This window comes from Equus przewalskii, chromosome 23, assembly GCF_037783145.1.
Source record: "Equus przewalskii isolate Varuska chromosome 23, EquPr2, whole genome shotgun sequence".
Classification (NCBI taxonomy): domain Eukaryota; kingdom Metazoa; phylum Chordata; class Mammalia; order Perissodactyla; family Equidae; genus Equus; species Equus przewalskii.
The window spans coordinates 24,625,206-24,652,322 of NC_091853.1; the positions used below are offsets into that span (position 1 = coordinate 24,625,206).

At 43.8% G+C, this 27,117-nt stretch overlaps 1 protein-coding gene across 3 annotated transcripts; it reads right to left on the reverse strand.

Annotated features, from left to right (window-relative positions):
* Positions 1 to 653: 653 nt before the first annotated feature.
* On the reverse strand, positions 654 to 25,869 carry UTP25 (UTP25 small subunit processome component). Of its 3 annotated transcripts, none has more exons than XM_070591764.1 (13): positions 25,270 to 25,869; positions 24,011 to 24,442; positions 23,258 to 23,297; positions 22,305 to 22,539; positions 20,403 to 20,573; positions 17,384 to 17,472; positions 15,045 to 15,455; positions 13,059 to 13,278; positions 11,186 to 11,388; positions 9,596 to 9,778; positions 9,347 to 9,459; positions 8,358 to 8,603; positions 654 to 1,424 (listed from the first exon to the last, which is right to left on the reverse strand). In XM_070591764.1, the coding sequence occupies exons 2-13, from the start codon at positions 24,232 to 24,234 to the stop codon at positions 1,181 to 1,183; spliced, it is 2,379 nt and encodes a 792-aa protein (XP_070447865.1). In that variant the 5' UTR covers positions 24,235 to 24,442; positions 25,270 to 25,869; the 3' UTR covers positions 654 to 1,180. The 3 variants fall into 3 exon arrangements, with proteins under 3 accessions (XP_070447865.1, XP_070447866.1, XP_070447864.1); XM_070591765.1 differs by having other exon boundaries at positions 25,311 to 25,603; XM_070591763.1 differs by lacking the exon at positions 25,270 to 25,869 and having other exon boundaries at positions 24,011 to 24,495.
* Between the last annotated feature and the right edge of the window lie 1,248 nt (positions 25,870 to 27,117).

Consider the following 27,117-nt stretch of genomic DNA (forward strand, 5'->3'; position numbering starts at 1 on the left):
TGATGGTTGTTTTGTGATTACACAGAAAAATATCCTTGTTTATAGGAAATACACACTAAATTCAGGAGTGAATTTTAGGAGAGATTGGCCCGTCAAATTCGCAACTTCCTCTCAAATGGTTCAGGTTCTACACTTGTAATTTTTTTGTCTGAGAATATCTCAAAATAAAAATGTTTTAAAAAGTACAACTTCTTTTTCATTTTTATCTGTTACATGACTTAAAAAGTGACTATAGGGCCTGGCCCTGTGGCTGAGTGGTTAAGTTCTTGCGCTCCGCTGCAGGCGGCCCAGTGTTTCGTTGGTTCGAATCCTGGGTGCGGACATGGCACTGCTCATCAAACCACGCTGAGGCAGCGTCCCACATGCCACAACTAGAAGGACCCACAACGAGGAATATACAACTATGTACCGGGGGGCTTTGGGGAGAAAAAGGAAAAAAATAAAATCTTAAAAAAAAAAAAAAAGTGACTATAGTAATGATGAAGAGAGTGATACTAAGACGGATATTTCAAAATCAGGAGTTTCACAAAACTATTTCTTGAGACCGTAGAAATTAGTTATTTCATATAACATGATTTTTAAGTGTATATTTTAACTAAAACATTTACTATTATGGGTTAAAAAAAGATCAGTGAATGAATACACTCTCCAGGTTGAATTAAAATAGAAGATTTAAGGTTTAAAAAAAATTTGAGGAAAAACAGTTTTCTAAAACCTGTGCGATCCAAAATTAAGATGATATTCAGCAGCAAGAAGTACGCCAATGTCTCATAAGCAGTTCTCACAAGCAACGACATGTATGCCTTACTTGAAGAAAGTATCAAACAGAAGTGGGCAAATCTGAAAGAATTTGCCAAGTATAATAAATTAGATGGGAATCTCAATAGAAGAATTTATGGCTTACAAAAAGATTTCCCAGTAGAAATTTCCTTCTATCAACTTCTCAGAGTCCCATTCGCTCCCTCCTAACCTCTGAAAGGTGTGATTTACCAAAATTTGGTTTACATTGAACTTTTCAGGGATGTATGACCTGAAAAGACAGAAGTCTCTGCTACGCGGCTGCCTGGCGCTCCTTCCTGTGCCAGTCCTCCTCTTGTAGAAGTGATCAGAATTGGGGCCAACTGGCACAGAATCAAGCATTATGTATCACGCCAAGTACCATTTCGGGTCCAACAAATTCTCATCTTTCTCCAGTAATGAAGAGGTGGACGTTCTTCTTGGACTGCAGCATCTGCGCAGCCCGCTCCACGCCGACCACGGCAGCCAACCTCTGGGCATCGTACTTGGAGTAGAGGACCGTGCAGGTCCAGGCGGCTTCCTCGCCCCTGCTGGCGGCTCTCAGCATGTTACAGACCTCACTGTAGAAGTGGGGATATGTCGGCAGCTCATAGAAAATCAGGTTCCTGATGCCTTTGATCGTATACCTGTTAGAAGGGGAAAGAGAGGCCATGTCACCTGAGGAAATTTATGGAAAAGCTACCTAAGAGTTTTACAGGGGTGTAGCTCACTCTTGCCGCTTCACGCCCAAGGAGGAGGATAAGGGCACCACCAACAGACAGACCAAAGGTTATTCTAATTTGAGCTGAAAAGGCTTATTTTTGTGACAACATATTTGAATTCCTAGTGTTTGCCTTAAGATAGGATAAAAGAAATTTGCATTTCTTGAGCCTCCTCTGGGTAGACTGCGGTAGGGTGGGGAAAAATAGCAGACTAGGATTAAAAATCTGACACAGAAAACAAAAAGTAGGCACTTGCGAATTTAACATTATCCTTATCATAATAAGGCAAAACAACGTTTTGTAATGGAGACGAGGTCAGACCCAGTACATAAAATAAACTGCAGAAACTGTAAATGCGGTCCCATTAGTCTTTTCTTGTCACTCTGCAGACACGTTAACTCCATGGCAGATGTCCCAACTTCATCCATTTACAAACTGCCTGAGGACCCATAAGGCATCATGGGAAAGCAATTAGTTTCAACAGCTCACACACTTCTCTCCCTGCTGCACAGCGCTGCAGCGTGTGGTGGGGGGTGTAGACCCTAGGGACTCACCGTATGGTTGGGGTCAAGGTCAATCGTTCCCCCTGAGGCCCCACAACCCAAGATGTTATATGTTGACAAGGTTCTGACTTGCCCTGTTAGACTCTCTCATACATTTCTGACGTTACACTCCCGCGGGAATTTTATTTTATTTACAGAGGACGAGCTTTCCTCGCCTTTTTATACGATGGCTCATCCTGATCTCTGCGGAGACCCTCCTCTTCCAAACTGAAATGGCAATCCACGACTTGGTTCATTTTTCAACATCACTTTTCCATAAGGCAGAAATTCTAAGGACTAATGAACTTGAATAAACTTTTACCTAATTATCAAAACAAACAAAAACAAACAGTGAGTTCTACTTCTGCTTATTATGTAGAGAAGTCAAGAGAATACTGCTCCCACGCTAACAGGAAAAAGCCTGACAATCTACAAAAGCATTCCTTTTCTTGAGCCTAGTGAGCCCATGACATGAAGCAACCAGATGAACTGATTCAATGACACGCTGGTGTGTTTAATAACTGGCTCTCAGTGGGGAAGGGAGGGTGCTGATTGGAAGCATTTGCCAATTTCTCTAGCGTAAATACTCCCACTATGGCCAATTTCAGGCTGCCGATGTCTTGTTGCTGAACTGGAGAGCTGGGAAGAGACATGCAACCAGATTTCAAGAGCCAGTATGAGCCAGCTCAGGCCACCACTGACTAAATTCCAAAGAGAGACAAGCCCGTCTCAAGAGAGACAGGGAACACGAACTCCTTTTCAGCTTTGGCAGAGCACAGGAGGAAGAGGGCAGCTGCCAAGAAAGCGGGTAGGAAGAAAACAGCTACACTCTTAACAAATTCTTAAAGAGCAGGTGTGGGCTCGTGTGAGAGTTCAGAATCCCTGGGATTCCGGACGCTCCTTGAGTTCACATTCACTCAGGAGCTCTTTCCACAGGCCTCCCCTGGGAGCCCTGGAGAATGATGGGGGCAAGGCAAAAGGCCTGAGAGAGGCCTCACTGGTGTGCAGACACGAAACCCCGCTCACTTCCCAGACCCGTACCTCCTACGGAGAGGCAACCTGAAGCCCACGGGAGGTGGGCAGGAGCCCCCTCCCAGCCCCACGTCCCAGCAAAGGTCAGCTGCTGGCGGGGGAGGGCAGGCGAAGTAAAAGTCGTCTGCCCCTAAGGGAGGGGCAGTAAACCCCCCAGCCCATCGCTCCTCACCAGAGGACTTCAATCCCAGACAAAGCCACGGCAGTCTGTCCCTGGGGAAAGCGCACGAAGGCCACTCAGCCTGAGGTCCTGCGTTCACATAAGCAGAGGTCTGGCACCACCAGGGGAGGCAGGATTTCTTTCTCACCGAGACCCCTTACAGACAGCAGGCAGAGTTTGGCTACCACGGGGTGGGTGGAGCAGGAACCCTGAGGAGGCCCCATCTCCACAGCCCAGGATGAACAGGGCCTGCCTACAACCGAGCTGGCCCAGGAGTCGAAGCCCTCGCAGGGAGTCACAAGCAGGAACAGCCCGCTGCTGGGGGAGGGGCTGGAGCAGGGAGGGACCCTCCTGTGGCACAGGGGTACAGGGCTTGGTGAGGGCTGAGAGGAGATCGGGACACTGAGAAATGCCCCTCCAGCACCTCGGGCCTCATGCTAAGCCCACTGTCTGCTGGAGGAATCGGAAGTCTGTGGTGCACGGAAGGCAACTACAGTAACAACTGAAACCTGACTAGATTCACAACCTCCTCACTAGCGGCCGAACAGCAGAAGAGCTGTGCCTCGACTCAGGTACCACTGACCTCAGCTCTACATTCAACTGACGATGGCAAAACACAAAGAAAAGCACGAAAAGGACATTCAAGTAATGAGATACCATTTTGACTATCAAGTCACTGGCAACAAGTGGGATTTTGCAGAAATAGGCCAACAGAGTATAAATCATTCTGTGTGTGTGTATTTGGTGGTGGTGGGGGGGGGAGATATGAGGAAGACGGGAGGCAGCAAATCAACTGCAACGTATAGCAAATTTTTAATTTTGTACAGCCTTTGAGCTAACAAGTTTTCCGTTCCAAATTTATCCTAAGAAAATAACTAGGCAACCACGCCATCAACTACGCATTTGGATGTTCTTGGCATTATTATATATAATAGCAGAAAATACAAAAGAATCTATGTGCCCATTAACAGGAAATTGGGTTAATTATATATCCATACAATGTAATACTACGTAACCATTAAAAAGGATGCAACACACAGCTCATAGACTACTTATTAATTACACAGAAAGGGTATCTTTACAATGGAGAGATTTAGCAGACCCACCGTGAGCGAGTGATCACATTTAGTGTCACCAAAAATGGAATAAACTGACACTATGTGCCTCTTGATGAGATGCAGTCGGAAGTACACAGTATCCCCTATCAAGGATTCTTACCAAAAGGTGTTTAATCTGAATCAGTGGTCCCCAAACTTTGCCGCATATTCAAATCACCTGTTTGTTTTTTGAAATACCTACACGTGATCCCCATCCCCAGACACCATGATTTAAACTGGTATTGGGGTACACCCTGGGCATTCAGATTTTTAAAAGCTCCCTGAGGGGATTCTAATGCATGGCAAGGTTTGGGAACCAGTGATCTAATTATAATAAAGCAACCAGACAAATCCAGACAGCAGGACATTCTATAGACAACTGGATTGGACTCTTCAAAAACTGCCAATGTCATGAAAAAGAAAAAAAGCAAGGGAATTATTCTTGATCAGGGTTTCTTAACCTCGGCACTACTGACATTTCAAGCCAGACACTTCTTTGTTGTGGGGACTGTCCTGTGCACTGTGGGATATTCAGCAGCATCCTGGCCTTGACCCACTAGAACCACTAGAATAACGTTCCAGTTGTGACAACCAAACACATCTGTAGATACCTTGGGGAGCAACACTGCCCCTGCTCGAGAACTACTAAGACAGACTAAAGAAACATGTTAACCAAGTGCAATATATGATGCTTAACTGAATCCTGGATTGGGGGAGAGACAGCCATAACGGTCATTTTGGGGACAACTAGGAAAATTTGAATATAGACTACATCTTCGGATGATATCGTAGTAACATCAAGTGGTATGATAATGGCGTTATGGTTAGATGAAGAATGTTCTTGCTTTTAGGAACTACATGCTGAAAACTTTAGGGCTTAAGTGTCATGAAGCCTCCTGAAATTTACTTTCAAATGGGTGAGGAAGAAAAAACAAGAGATGTGAGCAGAGAGAGCAAAGGAGAGACAGAATGTGGGTGTGTGCAAATGAGGCAGAGCGCGAACAGCTGGTGACGTCTAAGGGCAAGGTGTTAGAGATGTTCGCTGGTACAGTCTCACAATTTCTTTTGAAATGAACTCTTTCCAAATAAAAAGTTGGGGGGAGGGAGGATGTAATAGAGTTATATATATAAACTCAAAAATACATCCATGATATACAAATACATATACCAAAATGTTAACATATTTAAAAATTTTTTTTCAATGAGCACATAAAACATTTAAGGTACAAGAAAAAAATCCCAGCGTGTATAGTGTGATCCCAATTTTGATTTTTTTTAAGAAAATGTCTGTGTGAGTGTGCATACCCACATGTGTACATATTTTTTACAAAAGACAGGAAAAAATACACCTAAATGTGTATCTATATCAGGGCAGTGAGATTATAGGTGATTCCATTTTCTTTGTTTTTTTAACCGAGGTTTTCCAAGTTCTCTACAATAATTGTGTAACACTCTTGGAGTATTTATAAAACAAAACAACAAAACCAACTCCAGCAAGTGTGATATTTGAAAAACAAGGAAATCTCTCAGTCCCAATCACCCACAATGAGACTAGGCCAGTCCTGGAAACAGAGACTGTGACCAGGGCCTCTTCAGAGGGGCGGTTAGGGCCGATTCCCCATTATCTTCAGCATCCTCTCCCCTGCCCTCCTCCTCTCTTTTATATGCTTTGGGTCTGCAGGGTCCCCCCGCCCTGACAGGACCTAAAACTAAGGACATTCTAGATATTTATTTTACTGCCATCTGTTAGAGGCACCCACAACTGAGTTGAAAGGCAGGCTCCTCCGTGCGGTCTATAAGACCAGGTCTACTGCTTCTAGGCTGGGATTCTTCCACAGGGGCGGGAGGCACTCAGAAACACCCCAGCAGCCTCTCCCAACTCCCTAAATCTCACCTCCAGAGTTTCTGACTTGCGCCTGGCTGAGAATCCACCCCGTGGTAACCCCCTGACAACGCTCAGGGAAAGAGCTGTGACCCAGACTCTCCTCAGGAGGGCCACCTTGACCAGACACCCTTCCCATTCTAAGACTCTACTGGTTTCATCTCCCCCAATGAAAACAAATCTTCAGGCTGAAAATTTTTTGCTAGGTCACGAATGAATTATAGTATTTCTAACACTGCCCATTTCCACAGAGAATATAAATACAGAATTTCAGAGTTGGAGACTAAAGTTTAAAATACATGCACTTTCCCCAAGGTCAAATAAAAAAATCAAATCGCAAAGGCACTGCAGATAAAAACACCCGTCGTCACCTTGGTGATCTCTCAGGCAAAAAATTCTATAGTTGGAAACCTTGAGATAATTAGCAGTTACCGAACTCTGAAGCACATTATTCCCATTCATCTTCCACACAGGAAATACCCATTAACCTGGCCCAGGGTATGAGGCAAATGGTACATGCTAGGTTTGTCTTTAGAGTGACTTTGGGGGCAAAAACGGTTTGGTAAACAAATGGACTGTGTAAGGCAGGGGATTGTCCTGCTGACTTAAGAGAAAGGGCTCCTTTGACATCATGCCTTCTCCTTGGAAAGCTGCTGTCTGAGAGCGGTCCTCATCCCAGCCTAATGCACACTTGATATAGACAGTCACACTCGGAAGGTTTCCAACCCACCCACTTCACTTAAAGGGCTGGCTTTCATTTGTCAAGTTGATAGAAAACTAAGAGCTCCTAAGATCTGCTGAGTACAAACTCCCCCCAAATACCGCTTTCCAACATGAATAAAAACAACGACTTACTGGAACAAAGCAAATAATGATGCCAACCAGCAGGCATTCATTAACAGTCTTTGGCCAAAGAGCCTTATCTGGGTAGCTGAGAATGGAGCAGAGGAAACACTAATGTGGTCACATCTCAACTCTCCGCCCACGGAACACCTAGTCAGCAGAATACTCAGAGGTCACGTCCCGCCAGCCCGCTGTGCCCGGGCAGGCTGCTGATTCCTCCCTCCTCGTCTGGTAACAAGGACATGTCTGGGGAGCACCATCCTAACATCAGCGTAAACTACAAGGCAATGCAACGCCAGGCGCATCACGTAATATGCTCCAAAGCCGGGGAGATTTCTGGCTCTGTGTTAGGAAGTCTCTGGGAAAATGTGCCCCTCATTAGTATATGTGATGGAGAGTTAATAAAACAGTCAAGTCAGAACTTAGATTCATTGGACCTTATTGTGAATCAGGAAGAGGTAATAGGATGCAATTTCCATCTCTCCTTACGTACGGGTTTAAAAAGGGCTTTTTCATTTGGTAGCAGAAATAGAAAAATAATAAAATACCTGAGCTCTCGGGGCACAAAGGGCTCCAAGTATCCCAGATAACAGAGGCCTCAATATTACTAACTAACAGATTTCTAAAAAAAGCCAATCCAACTTCTTTTGTCAAAGTCACAAGGTGGGGAAGCTAAGCAGATGCTGACACCCTCAAATATTCCACTCTAAGCCCCTCACCTTTTGCCTCCTGCAAACACCAAGGGGCCCCTGAGTCCTGGCTCTTCTTGGTGAGGAAGTAAGCACGTGCTCACCTTCTCAGGACACACCAGAACTTTCTGCAGACTGACGCCGCACTCAGCCTCCATCTCTGCAGACCACACAGCCCCCGATATGCTGTCTGTGCTTCCACGACAGGTCCCTCCCCTCGCTGTACTCACTCCTACTGTCCCTGTTGAGAGTTGTTCCACTCTGGAATGTCTGTCTTGAGGTGTACAACCACAGCTAAAACTGAGTCCCAAGCATGGACCCACTCCAGATCTATATACAGGTTATACTGTAGTCACTCATTTGTTTCCTCAACCTTTTCCAACAATGCCTAAAGGGAGGCAACCAGCCAACCAACCAACCAACCAGCCAACCAACCAACCAGCCAACCAACCACAGTCTGTCCAGCCCCTAAATTCTCTGGCTTCTGCGCAAGAGGCAGAGTGAGGGAGGACCTTATAACACTGCAAAGCCCACCATGCACTCGGATGCAGGCCATGATCTGCACTGCATTTTCCCCTCCAGACAGGACACTTGAAACAAGGCACTACTTTACCTTTTGTAGAAATGGAAGCGCTCTGTGAAGAGCAGAAACTGCTTCTCTCCTTGAAGGAAAAAGTGTCTGGCCCTGGAGACACCAGACTTCTGGGTGTACTCGCAGATGTGGGTGAAGTTCAGTTCCTCCTTCTTGAAGTAATTTCGGAGACGCACAAAGTCAAAGTAGGAGGGGACATAGATGAGCGTGTGAGACATGACCGCGTCACGATACTGAGGCAAAATCTTGTTCACAAAAAAGTTAAACCTGGTTTGGAAAGGCAAAGGGCAAAGTCAGTGGTCTAGAGTTGAGCCTGTAGCGTCACTACTAACTGCATGACCCTGGGCAAGTCACAATCTCCCTCCACCTCCCCAAGGAGGCCAATATGGCTTACCTCACCACAAAGAGATTACATAAGGATAAAACGTGATAAGCACATTAAAAAATAAGTACTACCACTATTCATCATAAAGGATAGACGTAATGCTAGTATATCCCACAGAATTATTCTAAGGAGTATATAACCACATCATTCATTCATTCATTCAGTCAGTCGTCAAACTGCTGAACAACTACCACATGCTAAGCACCATTCTGCTACCATGGCTCCCTGAGTAAACACAATAAAGAGACAGGGGAAAAACATATGGAGAATTAGAAAAATAGTTCTTGCACTGAAGGGCTTACAATTAAGTTGTTGTCATGGGACACTATGCAGCATTAAGCAGTGTAATGTAATTTAAAAATGCTACAGTCTGGAGGAAGGACCCATGATTTACAATACTAACCCTGCCACTAACTAGCTATGAGAACTAGGACATGGCACCATTTCTCTGTGGGCTTCAGTTTCCTCCTCTGTCAACGGCATGACTAGGTTCAATTATCTCATCTCATTTGGTAAATTGTAATCAATACACCCAACATGGAATCCAATTCTAAATTTGTATGCTAGACTCAAATCCCTCTCTTTGGCCGCCAGGGTTCCAACGGGACTGGGGAGGGATGGCTACCTGGCATCAATCACCGAAGCAAGGTTTTCAGCTTCCATCCTCTGGAAGACATGTGGGAGCTGCACCAGGACGTGACTGATGGAGCCTGTCATCGGGACATTCCTCACAGCCACCTGCCAGGAATCAATGGGAGCGTGAGGAGGTGAGCCATCCCCACTGTAGACCAAATGCTATCCTCTCCTTCTACCTCATGACCCAAACAATACATAACACTTCATAAAGATCCAGGGAAATAAGGAGAGAACCCACCTGGCCTTGCAGATTGACGCAGTACTTGTTGAACACGGAGTTTATCTGGGCATCCTGCAGGGCCCCAAACAGCAGTGTCTGACGATAGTACTTGGACCAATTATTGAGGCTCCACATGCGCACTCGAGAAAAGTCCACCCCGTGTGAGTCCAAGGGCAGGAGGTTCATGTGGTTCATCAAATGCTTTGAGCAGAAGTAACAGTACCATTCATATTTATTGAGCCTTCGCCTGTTGAGCACTGCTAGGTATTCTACAAGCCTATCATCTTATTTAACCCCATGGAGTACGTACTATCATCTCCCAAATTACAATAAGAAAATCAAGGCCTGGATGGGTGACTGACTTGCCCAGTCAAGTGAACACCCCCCGAGGCAAGAAAATAAGCTGAAACTGGCCACCTCTTGGACCTGGCTAAAAGGATCGAAGTGGTACCTATAGGAACAGTCCTTTTAAAGGAACTCCTGCAATGCCACCCTGGTCACTCTATGGGTTCCTTAGTCCTAGACTTGAACAAGAAGAGAAACGACATGGAAAACAGAGCTGTTGTCCATCAGTGACTTGGTTCTCAAAACATGAGAAGATTCTCAGAGCCACTACAGGGGCCTTTTCCTCAAATTAAAGACTAGGACTCAAGCATCGACACATCTTTTCTATTTTAATTGTATTCTTATCTTGTAAGATACATTGAAAGGTAATGAATACTATAAATTTATTCCCTGCTTTATAAATAAGTACTCCCCTTTATTTTTCCCAAACTTCCTGCAAGCCCTGGGGTTGCAGGCGAAGTAAATTCTCTATACCTTTAAAAAACAAACCTAATGTTCTGTGATAAAGATTGTTCCAAAGGACAGTTTTTCAATCCTAAAACTGACAACAGTGTATGTATGTGGAGAGGGAGAAAAAAATTACAGCACAAATTATGTACGGGGATAAAGATAGCCTACATTTCTCTGCAAAACACACTAAGAAATCATGAGCAATGTTTTCCCATCTCCACTGAAGATCAAACAAGAGAATGAACATAAATGGCAGGAGGAATTATTTCAGGTAAAGATGTTCCTGATGAGGAGAATTTTCAACCAACCAACCAACTCACCACGCTAAAGTGGTCTATTAGCAGAAGAGACTTTTTTTTCTGGCTGAGGAAGAGTCGCCCTGAGCTAACATCCATGCCAGTCTTCCTCTATTTTTTAGAATGTGGGCTGCCAGCACAGCATGGCTGCTAACAGAGCGGTGTAGGTCCACGACTGGGAACCAAACCTGGGCTGTCAAAGCACAGCGAGCCGAACTTAACCACTAGGCCACTGGGGCTAGCCCCCAGAAATGACCTTTAACGGGAAAAAATCTTTTCTGGAGATTTGAAAATACTGATGAGAATTTTTATCTCTTTGGATAGTTAACTGACCAATCTGTGGGTACAAAAGGGAAAATAACATTCCATTTTCAAGTTGGAAAATGTGGAATATTTCCCTATTTCCAAACTAACTGAGTTTTAATCTGGACTTAAATAACCCTTTAAGACTTAAACTGCTGAGCTTATCTTTCTAAATGTGAACGTTGTCCCTCTAAATGTGAATGACCAGCATTACCAAGACATGCTCCCAGTTCTGCATCAGATAAATGTCGGCTTGATCAATGATGAGAAGCTCAATGGAAGACAAAAAGTCAAAATCTCTCTTCTTCTCTCCTTCTCCACCAATGATGGTCCTCAAGCCCAGAGGGGAGGCAATGAGGATGTCCGAGGAGTAAAAGGGGGCATAGAGTCGGATGCTTCTCTGAAGTATTGCCACTCCTACACAGAACAGCCAAGTACACATCAAGTTCGTAAGTCATGACCAAGCGATGAGCTTCCACCCTCTCAAAGCATTCCTCTCCCCTTGTACCTTCTAGATCTTTCCCCTTAGCATATAACCATGCTCAAACTGCTTTATTTATTAAAATCATCATCATCATCATCCCTCGCATCTAGGGTCCCTTCCAGCTCTCACTCTTCCTTTCCTTAAGTGTTAAACTTCTCCAGAAAATTGTCTCTACTTTGAAATCTCCCACTCACTCCTCAATACACCACAATCTGGTCTCTGATTCTCAGGACTCCACTGACATGACTCTTGTTAAGGTCACCAACAGCTCTTGGGTACCAATTCAATGGCACTTTAGTGTTTCTTGTCATGAATGCTAAGCAGCACTTTAAACACCCCCTCCCTGAAATGTCCTTTTCCTCACTGGTGGTTTCCGCGACTTCAATACTTAGTTCTGCTTCTATCACTGACCTGGCCCTTATCTGTCTTTCCGAATCCAAATAGCAATTCTACAAACCCCTAAATTCACCTGCAGGTTCTCCTGTCACTCTACATAAAGCTTTGGGTAAATTTATTCACTAACCATGGCCTCAACATCACCTTCACAAAAATTTATATTTCCTGCCCACATCTCTTCCCTGAGCTCAAGACTGATATATCAGCTGCTTGCTGGATACCTGTACATATTTAAAACTAAACATTGCTCTGGTCCCCTTGCACCTTACACTCCAGCCATGCTGAAGCCTGTGTGAGTCTTAGGCTGTGTCTGGCTGATTCACCCTGATGGCTCTGCACGTGCAGTTTCCTGTCTGAAACCTTTTCCCCCACTCTGACCACCTCCATTTGTAACTGGCTATATTCCACTCAGGTTTCAATTTAGTACAGACGGCACCTCCCCGGAGGCCTTCCCTAACCACTCGTGCCCATTTTGGGTAAGGAGATTTGCTTTAAATGCTCCGAGAACACCCACTGCATCTTCTGATCCTAAGACTTATTCCTTTCCCTATTAGGCTGGACTTCCTTAACAGTAGGAGTCATAACTTTTATTTCTATACCTCTAGCTTCTTAAATAGTGCCTGGCACATAGTAGATGCTTAATAAACGTCTGGTGAATGAGCATATGTGACTAATAAACATTTTCCAAGAACTTTATCAATGTACAACCAATCAAGTATATGGAAGCTGAATGAGAGCCAAGCAAAAACGTGAAAAGCTGGGTGGGAATTGCTAAGTCTTGAGTGGAGATAATTCAGGGGCAGGCACTCTACATGGCAGGCAGGAGGGAAGTCCACTATCACACACAGATAGTTTATTTATTCAGCCTCCTCAGAATGACCCACTCAGCCCCTGTCTCTTCCGACTCCCCCAAGAACCTCTCGACTACATGCTACCAGCTATGGGCGTGCTGAGACAGTTCTCTCAAAAACGTGCATGTGCCTCTTACACCTGCCTTCAGAGACACTCTGCACATCAGCCAAGCGTTCCCCCATTAGCCAGGGCAGGACCCTGCCCTGGCAGACAAGATGCCTCAAGTGCAGACCCTTGTTCCGTTAGGAGGCTGAGTCAGTGACCCACTGAGAGAACGCCTAATTCCAGGCTTCCAGCTGTGTGAAGCTCACCCCTCAGGTCTCTCAGGGGCTCAGTTTTGACAAGGATGAATTACCGATCCTGAAGTGGTCATCAATGTTGCCGACAAATACGGCTTCATAATCCTCAGGCCTCTTCAGATTGGGTGGTCTCTCCTCAGGATCCGAGCCATACTCTCCCTTAAACCTCTTTTTGTTGCTTACAATTATCTTCTTCTTGCTGTCACCCTCAAGGAGGCTGATGAAGAGCTGTACCACTCGCAGAGCAGCTTCCCGGAACGGCACCACTATCAGCACCTGTGGAGAGAGCAACGGGCAGCTTTGGTGGGGCAGAGGGAAGGAACAGCAGCTCGAGGTGAGCCTCTGAGGACCTGGCACTAAAGAGCCCTCTGTACAGCAGTGGTCCCCCGCCAGGGACCACATCTACGTCACCCACTTTGCACAGGACCTGGCTCAGTAGCAGAAGCTGAGCACCTTTCACATCCACAGCACCATGTCCTGTGGACTTCAATCTCACGGCTCTATGGGAGGCAATTCTCAAGCAGAATTTGGAAATACCTCTGAGGATAAGTCAATGCCGTTAAGAGAGGTGTCTACTAGCAAAAACCCAAGGACATAAACACACAAGCTCTTCCCAGCAAGGAATATTACACATTTCTGTCTCCTGCAGAACTGACTATAGTATTTTTATCCATGAGACCCAAGGAATAAATATATGCTGAATAAGTAAATGAATTAGATGCAGTAAGTAGAGAACAAATAAAACTGGTAAGGAAAAACGACTAAGGCATCATTACTTTTCCAGTACATTCCCTAGTAAATTTTCAGAAATGACGATAAAGCATTTCTGAAATAGGATCATATTTTAACAGGAAATAGAGGACTCAGTTTTCCAAACATTTCCAAAAATGCTTAAAGTTACAACTGTTGAGGAAAAAACCCAGAAGACGTCTAATAAAAGATTAATTTCTAACTACCTTTTTGGAAACAATACAACAATGGAAATAACTCCAGTCAGATCATGCAATTCACTCAATTCTAAATGTGATTCACAGGTAAACTGCCTCCTATTCTTTTTCGCGATTCTAAATGGAAAGAGATCATCTTATAATCAAGACTCTGAGGTAGTCGCCCAGAAAGGGGATCAGCCTAGCCGAGGGGTGCAGTGATTCAGCTTGGTACAGGGCAGGGATGACGGACCGAGACTGAAGAGGGCCGAGCTATTGCCCCAGCTGTGACACTAGTAAGTGTCTAGGTTTCTGCTTCCCCAGCTGTCAAACGGGGGTTGGACTGAGAAATCACTAAAAGCCACATCAGTATGAAAACCCTAGAATCCGATTAAGCTCAGTGAGAACAACCTAAGAAGATGAGGCTTCCTCAGTACGGAGAGAGACAGGCTACGGGGGCGAGGGAGTAGACAACAGAAGATCTAGCTCCACGCCAGCATGAAAAGTGCAGACAGAATTAAAAGACATTTTCTAGGAAGCCCCAGATGCCCCAGAGCTCAGGCTGATGAGCCCAAATCAATGTCATCGTCACTTTGTAGCAATAACTACACAACGGAAAAATAGGGACTTTTGTTTTCCAAAGTTTACATATTTATGTGGCTTAATGAAGAGAATCCTTGTTCCAGTGTCATCTCTGCCACCCTTTCCCTGGTTCTCTTTAGCTAAGGCCCTCTACAAATCTGGGTCTCTGTGCACAGCTGTAATATGAAGAGACTGGAGAAAAGGCTCATTAAGGTCCCATCCAGCTCCGGCAACCACAGAGAGATTGCTAATGGAGTGTAATTTGTGAGTTCAGGGCTTATCTTTAGGGAGAATTATCATGGAGGGAGCTGCTACTCACAAGTTTCCAGTTAGACCCACTGTGAGCAGCAGCCCACTGAGCTGTCTGCGGCACGGCTCTGACACTAGCTGGCAGTCTAACCTGCTCACTCTTGGACTCATTCATTACTCCAATCATTAAAATACCTGAGCACCTGCTAAGTGCCAGGCACCTGTCCGGCAGTGCCTTGCAGCTAGCCTCCTTCCTGAGGGCAAGGCTCTCCTGCTGCCACTCACCTTGGGCCTGGTTAGCCCCTGGTCCCTGAAGTCATCGTCGTCACCCACCCCAAGCTTCTGGCTTCGGCGTCTGCTGTTGTTGCCAAGCACCTGGGCATTGGCTTTGAGGACGTGATTTATGACGTGCAGGCAGTACACGTGGCGGATCTCCTCCCCATTCTTCAGGGCGGTCCTTTCTGGGTAGAACAAGTCCCGGTAAGAATTCATAATTAAGAAGAGCTCTTTCTGGAGGGGTGTGAAGGGGCTACTTGATTTCTGGGCAGCAGAGAGGAACTGGCTGTTGGTCTTGGTCCAGGTAGATTCCAGAGGCTTCTGGAGATGAAGTGACTGTAAGTCAATGTCCTTTGGGGGTTTAAATGTTTCCAACTTCTGAAACTTAGATGAAAAGACAAGCTGGCCTAGGGTGGGCCACTAGGGGAGAGAGAGATCAAAAGTTAAGTTAGAAATGAATTATGACACCTTATTTTCACACAGTACCTTATAACTTACCAAGACCTCTCATGATTCACAGATCATCTCATTTAATCCTCACAACCACCCTGCAAGGCAGATACTATAATGCTCTTCTCACGGTTCAGGAAATGCTGAGGTTCAGAGAGGTTATGTGATTCAGACAAACTTTACCCAGGAGAGAAGACAGCTGAGGGCTAGAGTCCACGGTTTCTGACTTCACATTTGAGCTCTTTACCATATCAGTGTGTCCCAAACTGTTCTGTGGAACACACTCTGGGAAGTCAAAATTCATTCCAGAAAAAAATGGGCTCTGTGGTTAGATAACTTTGGTAAACACCACAAAACCTAATCCCCCTCAGGCAGATTCACAATGCATATTAGATACTAAAGGCTCTGATGAGTCCTATGCTAAGAACTGCGTTTCACTTGATTTAACTTAAAGGGTTCCAAATTTATTTGCACGTGGAACTTTTTTTTCTTTTTGAGACATATCTATTAGAATCCTAAAGAATAATATTTTGCGGGATACCAGTTTGGGAATTTTTGCACTATGATAAAATTGCTAATTTCAGCCAAAAAAACAACAAAAAAAGGATGGCCTCAGCAATAAAAAGGAATGAACTACTGACACTGGCCAAGAACTAGGATGAATCTCCAAGGAATTATGCTAAGTAAAAAAAACTAATCTGCATGAATCCTTTTTTTTGTGTGTGTGAGGAAGATTGGCCCTAAGCTAACATCTGTTGCCAATCCTCCTCCTTTTGCTTGAGGAAGATTGTTGCTGAGCTAACATCTGTGCCAATATGCCAATCTTCCTCTATTTTGTATGTAGGTCCACGCCCGGGATCCAAACCCACAAACCCCGGGCCGTTGAAGCGGAGTGTGCAAACTTAACCACTACACCACTGGGCTGGCCCCTGTATGATTCTTTTCAAATAACAGTTTTGAAATGACAACATTACAGAAGGAGAACAGATTAGTGATTACCAAGGATTAGGAATGAGGGGAAGGAGGTGGGTGTGGCTTTAAGAGGGCAAGAGGAAACAGGAGGAATCTTTACGGTGCTGGAAATGTTCTCTATCTTGACTGTGGGGGTGGACAGGGGAACCTACACACGTGATAAAACAGGATAGAACTGAACATACACACACAACTGAGTAGGAGCAAAACGGGTGAAATCTGAGTAAGACAGGTAGATTCTACCAATGTCACCTTCCTGGCTGTGATATTGTACTTTAGTTTCGCAAGATGTCATCACTGGGGGAAAGTGGGCAAAGGGCACAAGGGATGTCTTTGTATTATTTCTTACAACTGCAACTTATAATTATTATCTCAATAAAAATTCCAATTAAAAAAGGATGACCAACTCTCACAAACAGCATCAGTAGGTAAAAAAAAAACAAAGCAGCAAAAACTGCTCCATATCTGAGTAATTTAGCGGTGAATGCATCGCAGTTATTTCAAACAAATGAACAACAGTAGCTACTGTTTTACTGAACACTTCTATGTATCAGTCAGTAAACTAAACTACATCATTCTGAGGTAGGCATTATTGCCCCCTCTAATAGATGAGAATAGTGAAGATCAAAAAGGTAGGTTAACTTGCCTTAAGTCACGGGACAGCCCCTCGCAGATGGTAGTCTAAACCCTGGCGTACCTGGTGTACACTCTTCTCTTCTCTGGCTCCCACACTCCAGCTTCCCAGAGCCTTTTCTAGCCACACCTGTGCCCCAGGAGGCTCCTGCAGCCTTCCTGTGTCCTGCTCCCCTATCAAGCCATCTACCACTGCTGCGTACCCTGCATTCAGGGAGACCGCTAAAACCCAGGAGCACTGCTTTACTTAGAGCTTTTCTCCATTTGTGACTGGGATGACCAAGAACACTTACTTTTAGCTGGTGGGTAGTTTTGGGATTTGTGGGAACAGCCTGAATTTCTTTTTCTTTCAGTTCTTTGTTCACATGTTGTAGAAACGGATCTAAGTCAGAAATAAAAACTGTCAGAACACCTGGAGGAAACGGCAGGCATCTTTTGGTCTTCCCGTGTGAATGAGACGCTGCTCTTCACGATGTTAACTAATCCTTTCTCCCATATGCTTTCCCCATCCTCTCTCCCAGTCTAGAGCTTAAAAGATTCTGACAGGTTCATCTTCCTAAAGCATTTCTCTAACTACATTACTTCCCAGCTCAAAAACCTTTGAAGAAACTTCCCAGTCTGACATTTGGGGCACCACAGGATATACGTCCAACCTACCTCTCCAATATAATTTCTGAATTACACGACCCTCAAATTCTTCTGCCTCTGTGGCTTTCTTTCCTTTAATTAAAAATTCTAGAAATCCCACTAAAGTATTTTGTAGATATCAACAACTTAATTCTAGAGCTTATATGGAGATGTACCCCAAAATATAACTTTAAATTACATTAAGCGAAAAATGACAGAACTGAAAGGAGAAAGAGACAAATACACATAGTTCAGAAATTTACAAGTTGATTCTATAATTAATATGCAAATATGAGGGAAGCAGAATAGCTGGTAAATGTTACAAAAGAGAAAGCTAGAAAACTATGTGATTTCAAGACTTCCCACAAAGCTATTGTTAGTAAGCAGTGTGATACTGCCCTAAGGATAGACAAATAAATCAACTGAACATTTTTTTTTTTTGAGGAAGATTAGCCCTGAGCTAACATCTGTGCCCATCCTCCTCTATTTTATATGTGGGATGCCTGCCATAGCATGGCTTGCCAAGCGGTGCCATGTCCACACCTGGGATCCGAACCAGTGAATCCTGGGCCGCTGAAGCAGAATGTGCAAACTTAACCACTGTGCCAACAGGCCGGCCCCTGAACATTTTCTAAAATGGTGAAATAGAACCATAAATATACAGTTATGATTTTTGATAAAATCATCAAAGTAATGTGGTGGGAAAGAAAAATATTTTTCAATAGATGGTGCTGAACAACTGGATAAACATATGGAAAGAAATGGCCTTTCCTCCTACTTCATTTCATTCACAAAATTTAATCCAAGGTGGATTACAGATTTCAAGCTAACAGCCAAATCTATGAAGCTTCTAGAAGAAACAGTGGAGTATTTCTGTGACCTTGGAGTATGCAAAGATTTAGAGAGAACACTAAAAGGGCTAATCATAAAAGAAAAAAAGAGAGAAACTAGGCTTCATCATAATTAAACACTCTGTCATCAAAAGAACCTGCTACGGAAACGAAAGACAAGCCAAATACTGGGAGAAAATATTTGTGAAACAGACATCTGACAAATAGCTTATATTCAGAATACACGAAGAGGAAGAGTGCCTACAGATCAAAATAAAAAGACAAACAACCCAAATAAAAATGAGTAAAATACTTGAATGGGTACTTTAATAAAGAAGATATATCTAAGCCGACAATAAGAATATGGAAAATTATTAAACATCACTAGTTATTTGAGAAATGCAAATTAAATGTAGAGGATAACACCTCATACCGACTTGAAAAGCTAAAAAAAAAAAATTTCTATCCTCTCCTTTACCTCATTTTTGTATATCCAAATAGTTTAATGTTACTCTCTGACTTACAATAAATAACTATTTCCCAGGAGCCTACTGTGTCAGGCACAGTACTGGCTCCACTAAGAGGCCATCCCGGGTTCCCCATAGACAGTCCCCTACTGCACTCCCACCCCCCAACCCCAACACAGACCCGTGCATGTCTTATGTCATCTACTGGCCTGGAAGATCCCTGAGGGCAGGTTCCATGTCTGACTTATCTTGCACTGCAGGACTCACAGAAATGCTCACTACTCAACTGAGTTGAACAAATGATCCAAACGGTAGCCCCTGCACTCAGGGTTATCTTCAGTGCTCTGAGCTGGCACCCAACCTTCTCTTCCAGCCCCACTCACTAGGAAGCAAAGTTAAATGACCCATTCACGGATCCAAATGGTAAAACATCAAATGCAAAGCACCTTGTACTAAATATACTTAAGAAAAGAGTAAACAATAGGACACGAGAATTCTAGTTGCTAATATATCTGTACAGCCAAAATGACTAGAGAAATTCTGGATAGTCAAGCTTCCTAATGTTTCCTCCAGAGTTTTAACATTTTGGTGGTTCAGAATGGGGTTTGTGCCCAAATTCTAACTGCTACTTCTCCCTCTCCCTTATAACAGCCAATAGAACCAAAAAGCCAAATGAGCAAATTAAAATTTCAGCCTCATTAATTGTAGAGCTGGGTTGAAGAGTGGCACTGGGACCAAAAAAGGCAGGCAGGACAGAGAACGAGACCAATCTGACTTGCTCACCCAGACAGAGGCTGAGAAACTGGACCCGAGAAAGAGAGCAGAGACCTGCCTAAGCCTACCACAGGCAGGCCTCGTCCGAGCGACTGCAGGTTGGACAGAGGCATGGCCGAGAGGCCGAGAGAGGCTGGGGAGACAGGGTGGAGTTTTTCGGCTTCTGAGGTGCTCCCTGGTAAAAACGACCAATCAGATTGCCCACTCCTGCGTCTCAGAAATCTGGAAAATTATTGCTCCAATAAGCAAAAAGAATTGAAGGGTAGAGAGGAAAGTGCAAAGTATTTTCTCCTCTTTCTCTTCCTTTCCTGCTGGGAACAAAATCAGAAGTCTCCCCCGGACCCCAATTCTGGAAATGTGAGGCCTGGGGAACTGGCCTCCCCTGCTATCATTCTTAAGCTGTTCTCCTAACAACCCCCACTCCCAATAGTGCCTAACCACTGAAAAACACAAAAATACCTCGGAGAAGTACTTTCTCCCAGCTCGAGAGCTAGCTGCTGAACTATCTGTTTTTATTGCCGCTCATTCCAATAACAGGCGAGTCCCCGTGAATTAGCCTACAGCCCCTGTAGTAAGCCCCAGGTGAATTCAAGCAACACATCCTGTGCTCTGACCTAGTGACACTTTCAGAGAAGAGCTGCCTCCACTTTCCTCTTCGAGAAAATTGGTTTCCAGGCTGAAGAGCGACTCGTGTTTTGCATCCGTAAACTCCTCGGGGGATCCATGTGACGTGGCAGGGGGCCCGTCCCCATCTTTCCCCTCAGGGTCAGCAGGTAAGGCCATACCTGCAATTTTGAGAAACATTTTGTTAAATTATTTACGCATAAATATACTTCTGTTGACAAATAAAACTAACTCCTTAGTCTATATCAACACTAGTGTTCACTGCTAATATTTACTTTTAAGCAAATTCAGGTAGGTAGAAAACATAAGTTTCAAAATGAAGGCTGATTGTTGACCAATTTCAGTTCTAGGAACTTTTTCTTTTCTTTTCTTTTCTTTTTTAACAGATTGGCACCTGAGCTAAGAGTTGCCAATCTTTTTTCTTTTTTTTTTCTTCTCCTCCCCAAAGCCACCCAGTACATAGTTGTAGATCCTAGTTGTGAGTGCCTCTGGTTGTGCTGTGTGGGACACTGCCTTAGCATGACCTGACGAGTGGTGCCATGTCCACACCCAGGATCTGAACCGGTGAAACCCTGGACCACCCAAGTGGAGTGCACGAACTTAACCATGGGGCCGGCCCCCAGGGACTTTTTCTAAGATGATAAAGTATGCTAAGATGTACATGTAAAGATATTCAAAGCAGCACTGATTATGGTAAGAAATAACTGGAAAAAATGACATCATTTTCTATCAGTCGGGTACTGATTACACTACCATGTATCATTTACACCAGAATACTATGTAATTCAGAAGCTAATGTCAATCCACAGTTACACACATGGAAAAAGGCCCATGGTATATTATTAAAGAAAGAAAGTAAGTTACAGAAATGTATGAGACCATTAAACACATATACACAAATATATGTACATACTCTTATTCACACACATATATCCATAAAAAAGTATTCTGGAAGGTTATATAAAACGTTAATGGTGTTCATCTCAAGGTGGTGCAGATATCGGTTTAACTATACTGCCCCCTTAAATTTTTACAGTAAATATAAATTACGTTTATAATTAAAAACCAGGGGCTGGCCCTGTGGCTGAGTGGTTAAGTTTGCATGCTCTGCTTTGGCAGCCCAGGGTTTTGCTGGTTCGGATCCTGGGTGTGGACGTGGCACTGCATGTCAAGCCATGCTGAGGCAGCGTCCCACATAACACAACCAGAAGGACCTACAGCTAGAATATACAACTATGTACTGGGGGGCTTTGGGGAGAAGAAGGAAGAAAAAGAAGATTGGCAACAGACGTTAGCTCAGGTGCCAAACTTAAAAAAAACCCAAAAAAATCCAAACTTTTCGTTTTTAAAAGTCCAAAACAGGAAAGGAAAATAGGAAACAAAACAAAACTAAACCCTAAGTCTGAAGCAATGAAGTGTTATCCTAGTAAAACTGATGAATTAAAATACTAAGAATGGTGTGTGACACCTGAAAGTACAGAGAAAAATTCTCACTGTTCCATACAAATCTGCTGTTCAAAATGTTTTGCATATTTTATATCTTTCTTCCATTAAATTTTGCCTCTCTAAGGGAGGAACAGTAATCTCTTTAACATATTGAGACTCATAACTAAGTAACAAAAACAAAACTAGGTTCTCTTTCCTCTGAATCAGGGGAACTTTAACTAGAACTGACGAAGTCCTGGAAATGATAAACAAAAACGTTATTTCCGCATTTTTCTGGCAAGAGGGTCCTGTGCTTTCATCAGCTTCTCAAAGACATCGCCGAACACAAGGTTAAGAACCTCTGCTTTGGATCCATGTGCTTTCAGCCAACTCACACAGCACAGGGTACTGTGGGGCAATCTGTCCATAGTCCTGGCAAAGATGACGCATCCACCAAAGACACTTACTCTCCTGCATGTCGGTAGATTCTGCTGCTGTCTCATCTTCCACACTGACATCACTATCGCCATCTTCATCGTTTGTTTCTGCCTCATCTACAACACTGTCTTCCTCCTCTTCTTCTTCCTCCTCATCTTCCTCAGAAACACTCTTTAATGTGGCGAGTAGTTTGTGGTACCCAGAAACTTGTTCTGGTTCACTCTCTGCTTCACTTTCAGAACCTGAAGTATCTGAACTCTCTGACTAAAAGGAAAATGCAAATTTTAAAAACAAAAATGATATTGTTCTCGTTGCTACCCTATGACCATCATCAGACCAAGAGCGTAACAGGTTCAGACTTTCCTAAATAAAAATTACCTTTTTTGCAAATATGCAATCCTATCTATTCAATCAAGCCCAGCATCAAATTTATTTAAAATAGCTAATCTAGCTATGATTCTAGAAGCTCTTCATCTTCTTTGAACTGCTAATGTTCCACATGGGAAGAAAGCTGACTAAAACATAGAGCTTTAGGTTATAAGGTTATCTACCCCACGTGTCAGCCATTTGGCACGATTAAAGGGGCAAGAGAAAAATTACAATACAACAAAGGAATGCCGTTGTTTTGAGTTTGTCGTAATGAGATAGGAACTTGGTTCATTTTGCACTCTATTTGTGGCTTCTTTTATGTTAAACAAACAAGATACTCCCTGTTAGGATTCACCAAGAGTCCTCTGGAACACCTCCTTAACAGGTTCTAACAGGCTTATTCCTCAGGACGGTTTCAAACTCTGGTTACTGTATTAGCTATCATGACGGTATTTTAACAGACATCTGCATTCAAAACCAAGCAATATTACTAAAATAATGGATTACATCTAAAATCAGAAAGAATGGAAATGTAGCTAAACTTCATTATTATACACAGTCTTAAAAGTAACAACCCAAAACCAACTATTATAAAGAAGGTATAAAACATTACCAGTTGACAAATCTGTGGTTTTGCTTCCTGTCTGGAAACCCTGAGAAGAAATAGATAATGTTAAACTTCATCTACAAGTATGTAGCAATTAGGAAAAATTCTAATGATAAAACTTTAAGTGAAAAAGGCAGAATATACCATTACAGACATATTACAACTATAGTCATGTAAAAACTACATATGCATTTGGACAGGGATTGTAAGAATATGACAAATAAATAACTGATAAATGAAAAGTTTAACGAGGCCATATGACAAATAGTAGAGTCACACAACTGGCTCTCATCCCAAAGATCGATAAATTTGGCAAATAAAAGCCCTCGGGGTTCATACAGTCTGGACACTTAGAGAGGAACTTATAACCAACGACACATCAGTCTGCTCAAGGTAACTGGACAGATCAGTGATCAATTCTTTAAAAACAAAAACACTCTTAGAAAACCTCTGACCACACAAAACCCAGCCCCCACACAGTGGGTGTGTCGTCTAGCATAAAGCCGCGGGCTCAACAACAGGCAGGCAGACCCAAGAAGAACCCCATCTCCGGGCGGGATGCCGCCAGAATCCTCCCCAGCCGAGCACCCGCCAGGCCCGACCCGAGCACGGTGGGCGCCGGGGAAGAGTGGGAAGAGGCGGGAGCAGCCCTGTCACCATTCCATAGGAGACCGGCGGGCCAGCCCCGGGGAAGCCCCGGATCTCACCGGGAAAAGACGCCGGCAGCTCAGGCCCCCGCCACGCCCCTCCCCTCCATACTTGTCATAGAAGGGATGCTCCTCGCCGAAATCCCGAAGATGCTTCTTCTGCTTTTTAGTCAGGCTGTTGAGCAGCTGGCTCTGGCTCCGGCTCCCGCGTTTGCCCATAGCGAAAACGTCAAGATCGCGCACCTGCAAGAGCCACGGTTGCCAACACGAAGCTGTCTTGTCAACCCACTCACGTGGGCTCGCCGACGGCGCTTTACGACGGAGGCAGGTTGCCATAAAGCAGACCGGCTTTACGTCGCGCTTGTACGACAGGCGTTAGAACTTCCTGGTCCCGATTCCGCCCCCTTGCGGGGCTCTTTGGAAGCGCATCACGTGTCCCCATTTGTTCTCTGGGTCCTGGAACGTTGTCAGGCCGGCTGGGGCCGCCCGTGTGGGTAGATCGGTGAGCGTGGTTTGTGCTTCTCTTTTGGTTGTGGGACTCAGCCTGCGTACACGTGTAGTAGCAGAGATGGTTGAATGCAGTGACTTTATATTATACTACAATAAAAATACCAACCAATACTCGAGGGTGCCGGCACATCTCACTTCATCCTCACAACAGTACACAAATAGGTCTTGTTTTAATAAGCCTGATAGTGCATATGAGGAACCTGATGCCTAGAAAAGACTACACACCAGCGAGAGAGAAGATGGAAACCTAATCTGTCTGATGCGACTACAGGCGTTTACCCACTAGGATCTGCATGCGTTTGCTGGATAAAGAATGGGGACGGAAGCTGACATTCCCGCCCTCATCCCACCCCCTCATTTTCTGGAAGTATTGGAAGAGCCCCTACAAACAAATCTGTACCTACATTCTTCATGTTACAAGAGCAGAAACACATCCAGAAAGCTAAAGTGACTTTCCTAAAATTACGAAGAGAGTTGACGTTAGAGAAAACCGTAGAACTCAATCAAGTGTCTCAAAACTGAACCCGGGCAAAGGGGCATGGAAAAATTTACTAAGGCGGAGTAACCGTTCTAAATCTTGATTGTGATGGTGGTTACACCTTGTATACAATTACAAAATTATCCAACTGCATGTTTAACATTGGTGAATTTTAATGTATGTAAATAATAACCTCAATAAACAAAGAGGAAAACTCAAAAAAACTCCACCAAAACTGGACTTAGTACTCCAGAGACAGGCAGAGTGTGCAGGGCGATTTGAGACCAATGAATAAACACAGCCAGATACTTTTTTTCATAGTTGTAACTCATAATCTCGTGTTCTATTAAAAAAAGTGCTAAATCATAGACCGCAGAATTCACCTGAATATTTCAACAGGAGCCATCAAAGAGTGTTCACTTGCCTCTGCTATGAGCCGTCCTTCTGTGGGAAAAGTTGAGCTTTGGTGCATACCATGTCACACCTGTAGAAGTTCACCAGAACTACTAGGATCCTGTTCTTGTCGGTTGTAGTGGCCATCCTCTACTCCTCATTAGATTCTGGGAGGCTGGAGTGTGGTAGGGAGGGCAGGCAGAGGGAGAATCAAGAAAATATGCAAAGAGCGGGTGGTGCCAGCAGCTGGCCCAGCCAAGGAACCCACGGACAGACAGCTGTCTTCTGTCTAATTTCCAGATAGAAGGTACAGTCGCTTATGTCAACAAAAGGCTGTTTGCAAAATGTCGTCACATGTTTTAAGCCGCTAACCACAGTATAACCTGGCTGTAGCAATAAAGAGTCAGACTTTTTTCTCCTCCTACCCAATCTCAAGTGCCCCAGCTTCCCTCCCCAGAGGCAACCAGTTTCTTGGTGTTCCTCCAGAGATCTTCTATAAAAAGCTATACTCTCGAGTGCTGGAGGTGACTCCTTACTCTCTCCTGGTTTCCACATCCATGTAGTCCTGTGGACAGGTCTAGACTGTTCCCAGGTTCAGGCAAAAATGTGCCCTTGCCCCACCCAAGCGGTTTCATCATTGGCTCACCAGCAATGGAAAAGGAGCCAGCCCTCTTCTCCTGAAAATATTGATATTAGCCTTTGACAGTGTGAAAGGCGACCCTTTGTGAAATTTTAACCTCAGAGCCCAGGCTTTAAACGTTTTTTTCATGCCTCCAGTGAAAGTTGTCTTAGTAAAACCCTCACAAAGAAGATATGCCAACTAGTGAAGACCCTGGGAAAATTCTAATGAAGGCAAAATTTGTTCTTCTGTTTCTTCTTCCCACCCTCAGCCCTTCCTTTTCTCTCCAAATTTTCTTTTACCTCTACCCTCAGGCACACAGTATTTTCAGGGGTGAAGGCAGACCAGGAAATAACGTTTTATATGAGTTCATAAAGAGATGTTAATGAACTAAGAAGTTACTTTTCCTGAGGTATTTGCAATTTCCAGGTGACTCCCTAGGATAGTAATCTCAAGGGATGGAGGAGGGAGAGCTGTCCCTTAGGACAAGAATGTCAGAATATTCAGGAAGGTGTTAATAATTTAAAAGAAAAACATTTTCTTTGGAAAATTTCAAGTATATACAAAAGTAGAACAATATAATGCACTCCCATGTGCCCATTACTCAACTTCTACAATTATCAATACAAGGCCATCTTGTTTCATATATATGCCCACCCACCACCCCGACACCCCTCTGCATTATTTTTGAAACAAATCCCAGACATCATATTATTCCATCTGTAAATATTTTAGTACACATTTCTAAAGGATGAGTTCTTTCTTTAACATAACCACAATGGAATTATTTCACCTAAAAAAAGTGATAATAATTATTTATTATCATCATATATCCAGTCAGTGTTCAAGTTTCTGTAGTCTCATGAATGTTGTCCTTTTTTTTAATACTTCGTTGGTTTAACGTGTTCTGCTGTTCTCTAGGTTTCTCGTGAATAGGTTTTTGGATCTAGAACTTTGATCTGACTTGCTTGCAGTTGGTATTTTATACTTCCATCAGGAGGCATATAACGTCTGGTCGTCTTTGGTTTTGTGATGTTCCCAGCCATTGGTACTAATGTCTAAATTCGTTAATTCATTAGACATTGCATTCTAATTCTATCATGGGGGTGATATTCTAATTCTATCATTTCTTCTTCACTTGTGTGATGGACTGTTTCCATAAAGACAAACTTCTCCCTTATCTAAATTTTGGTTACCCAAGGTATAGTTTATATAGGAG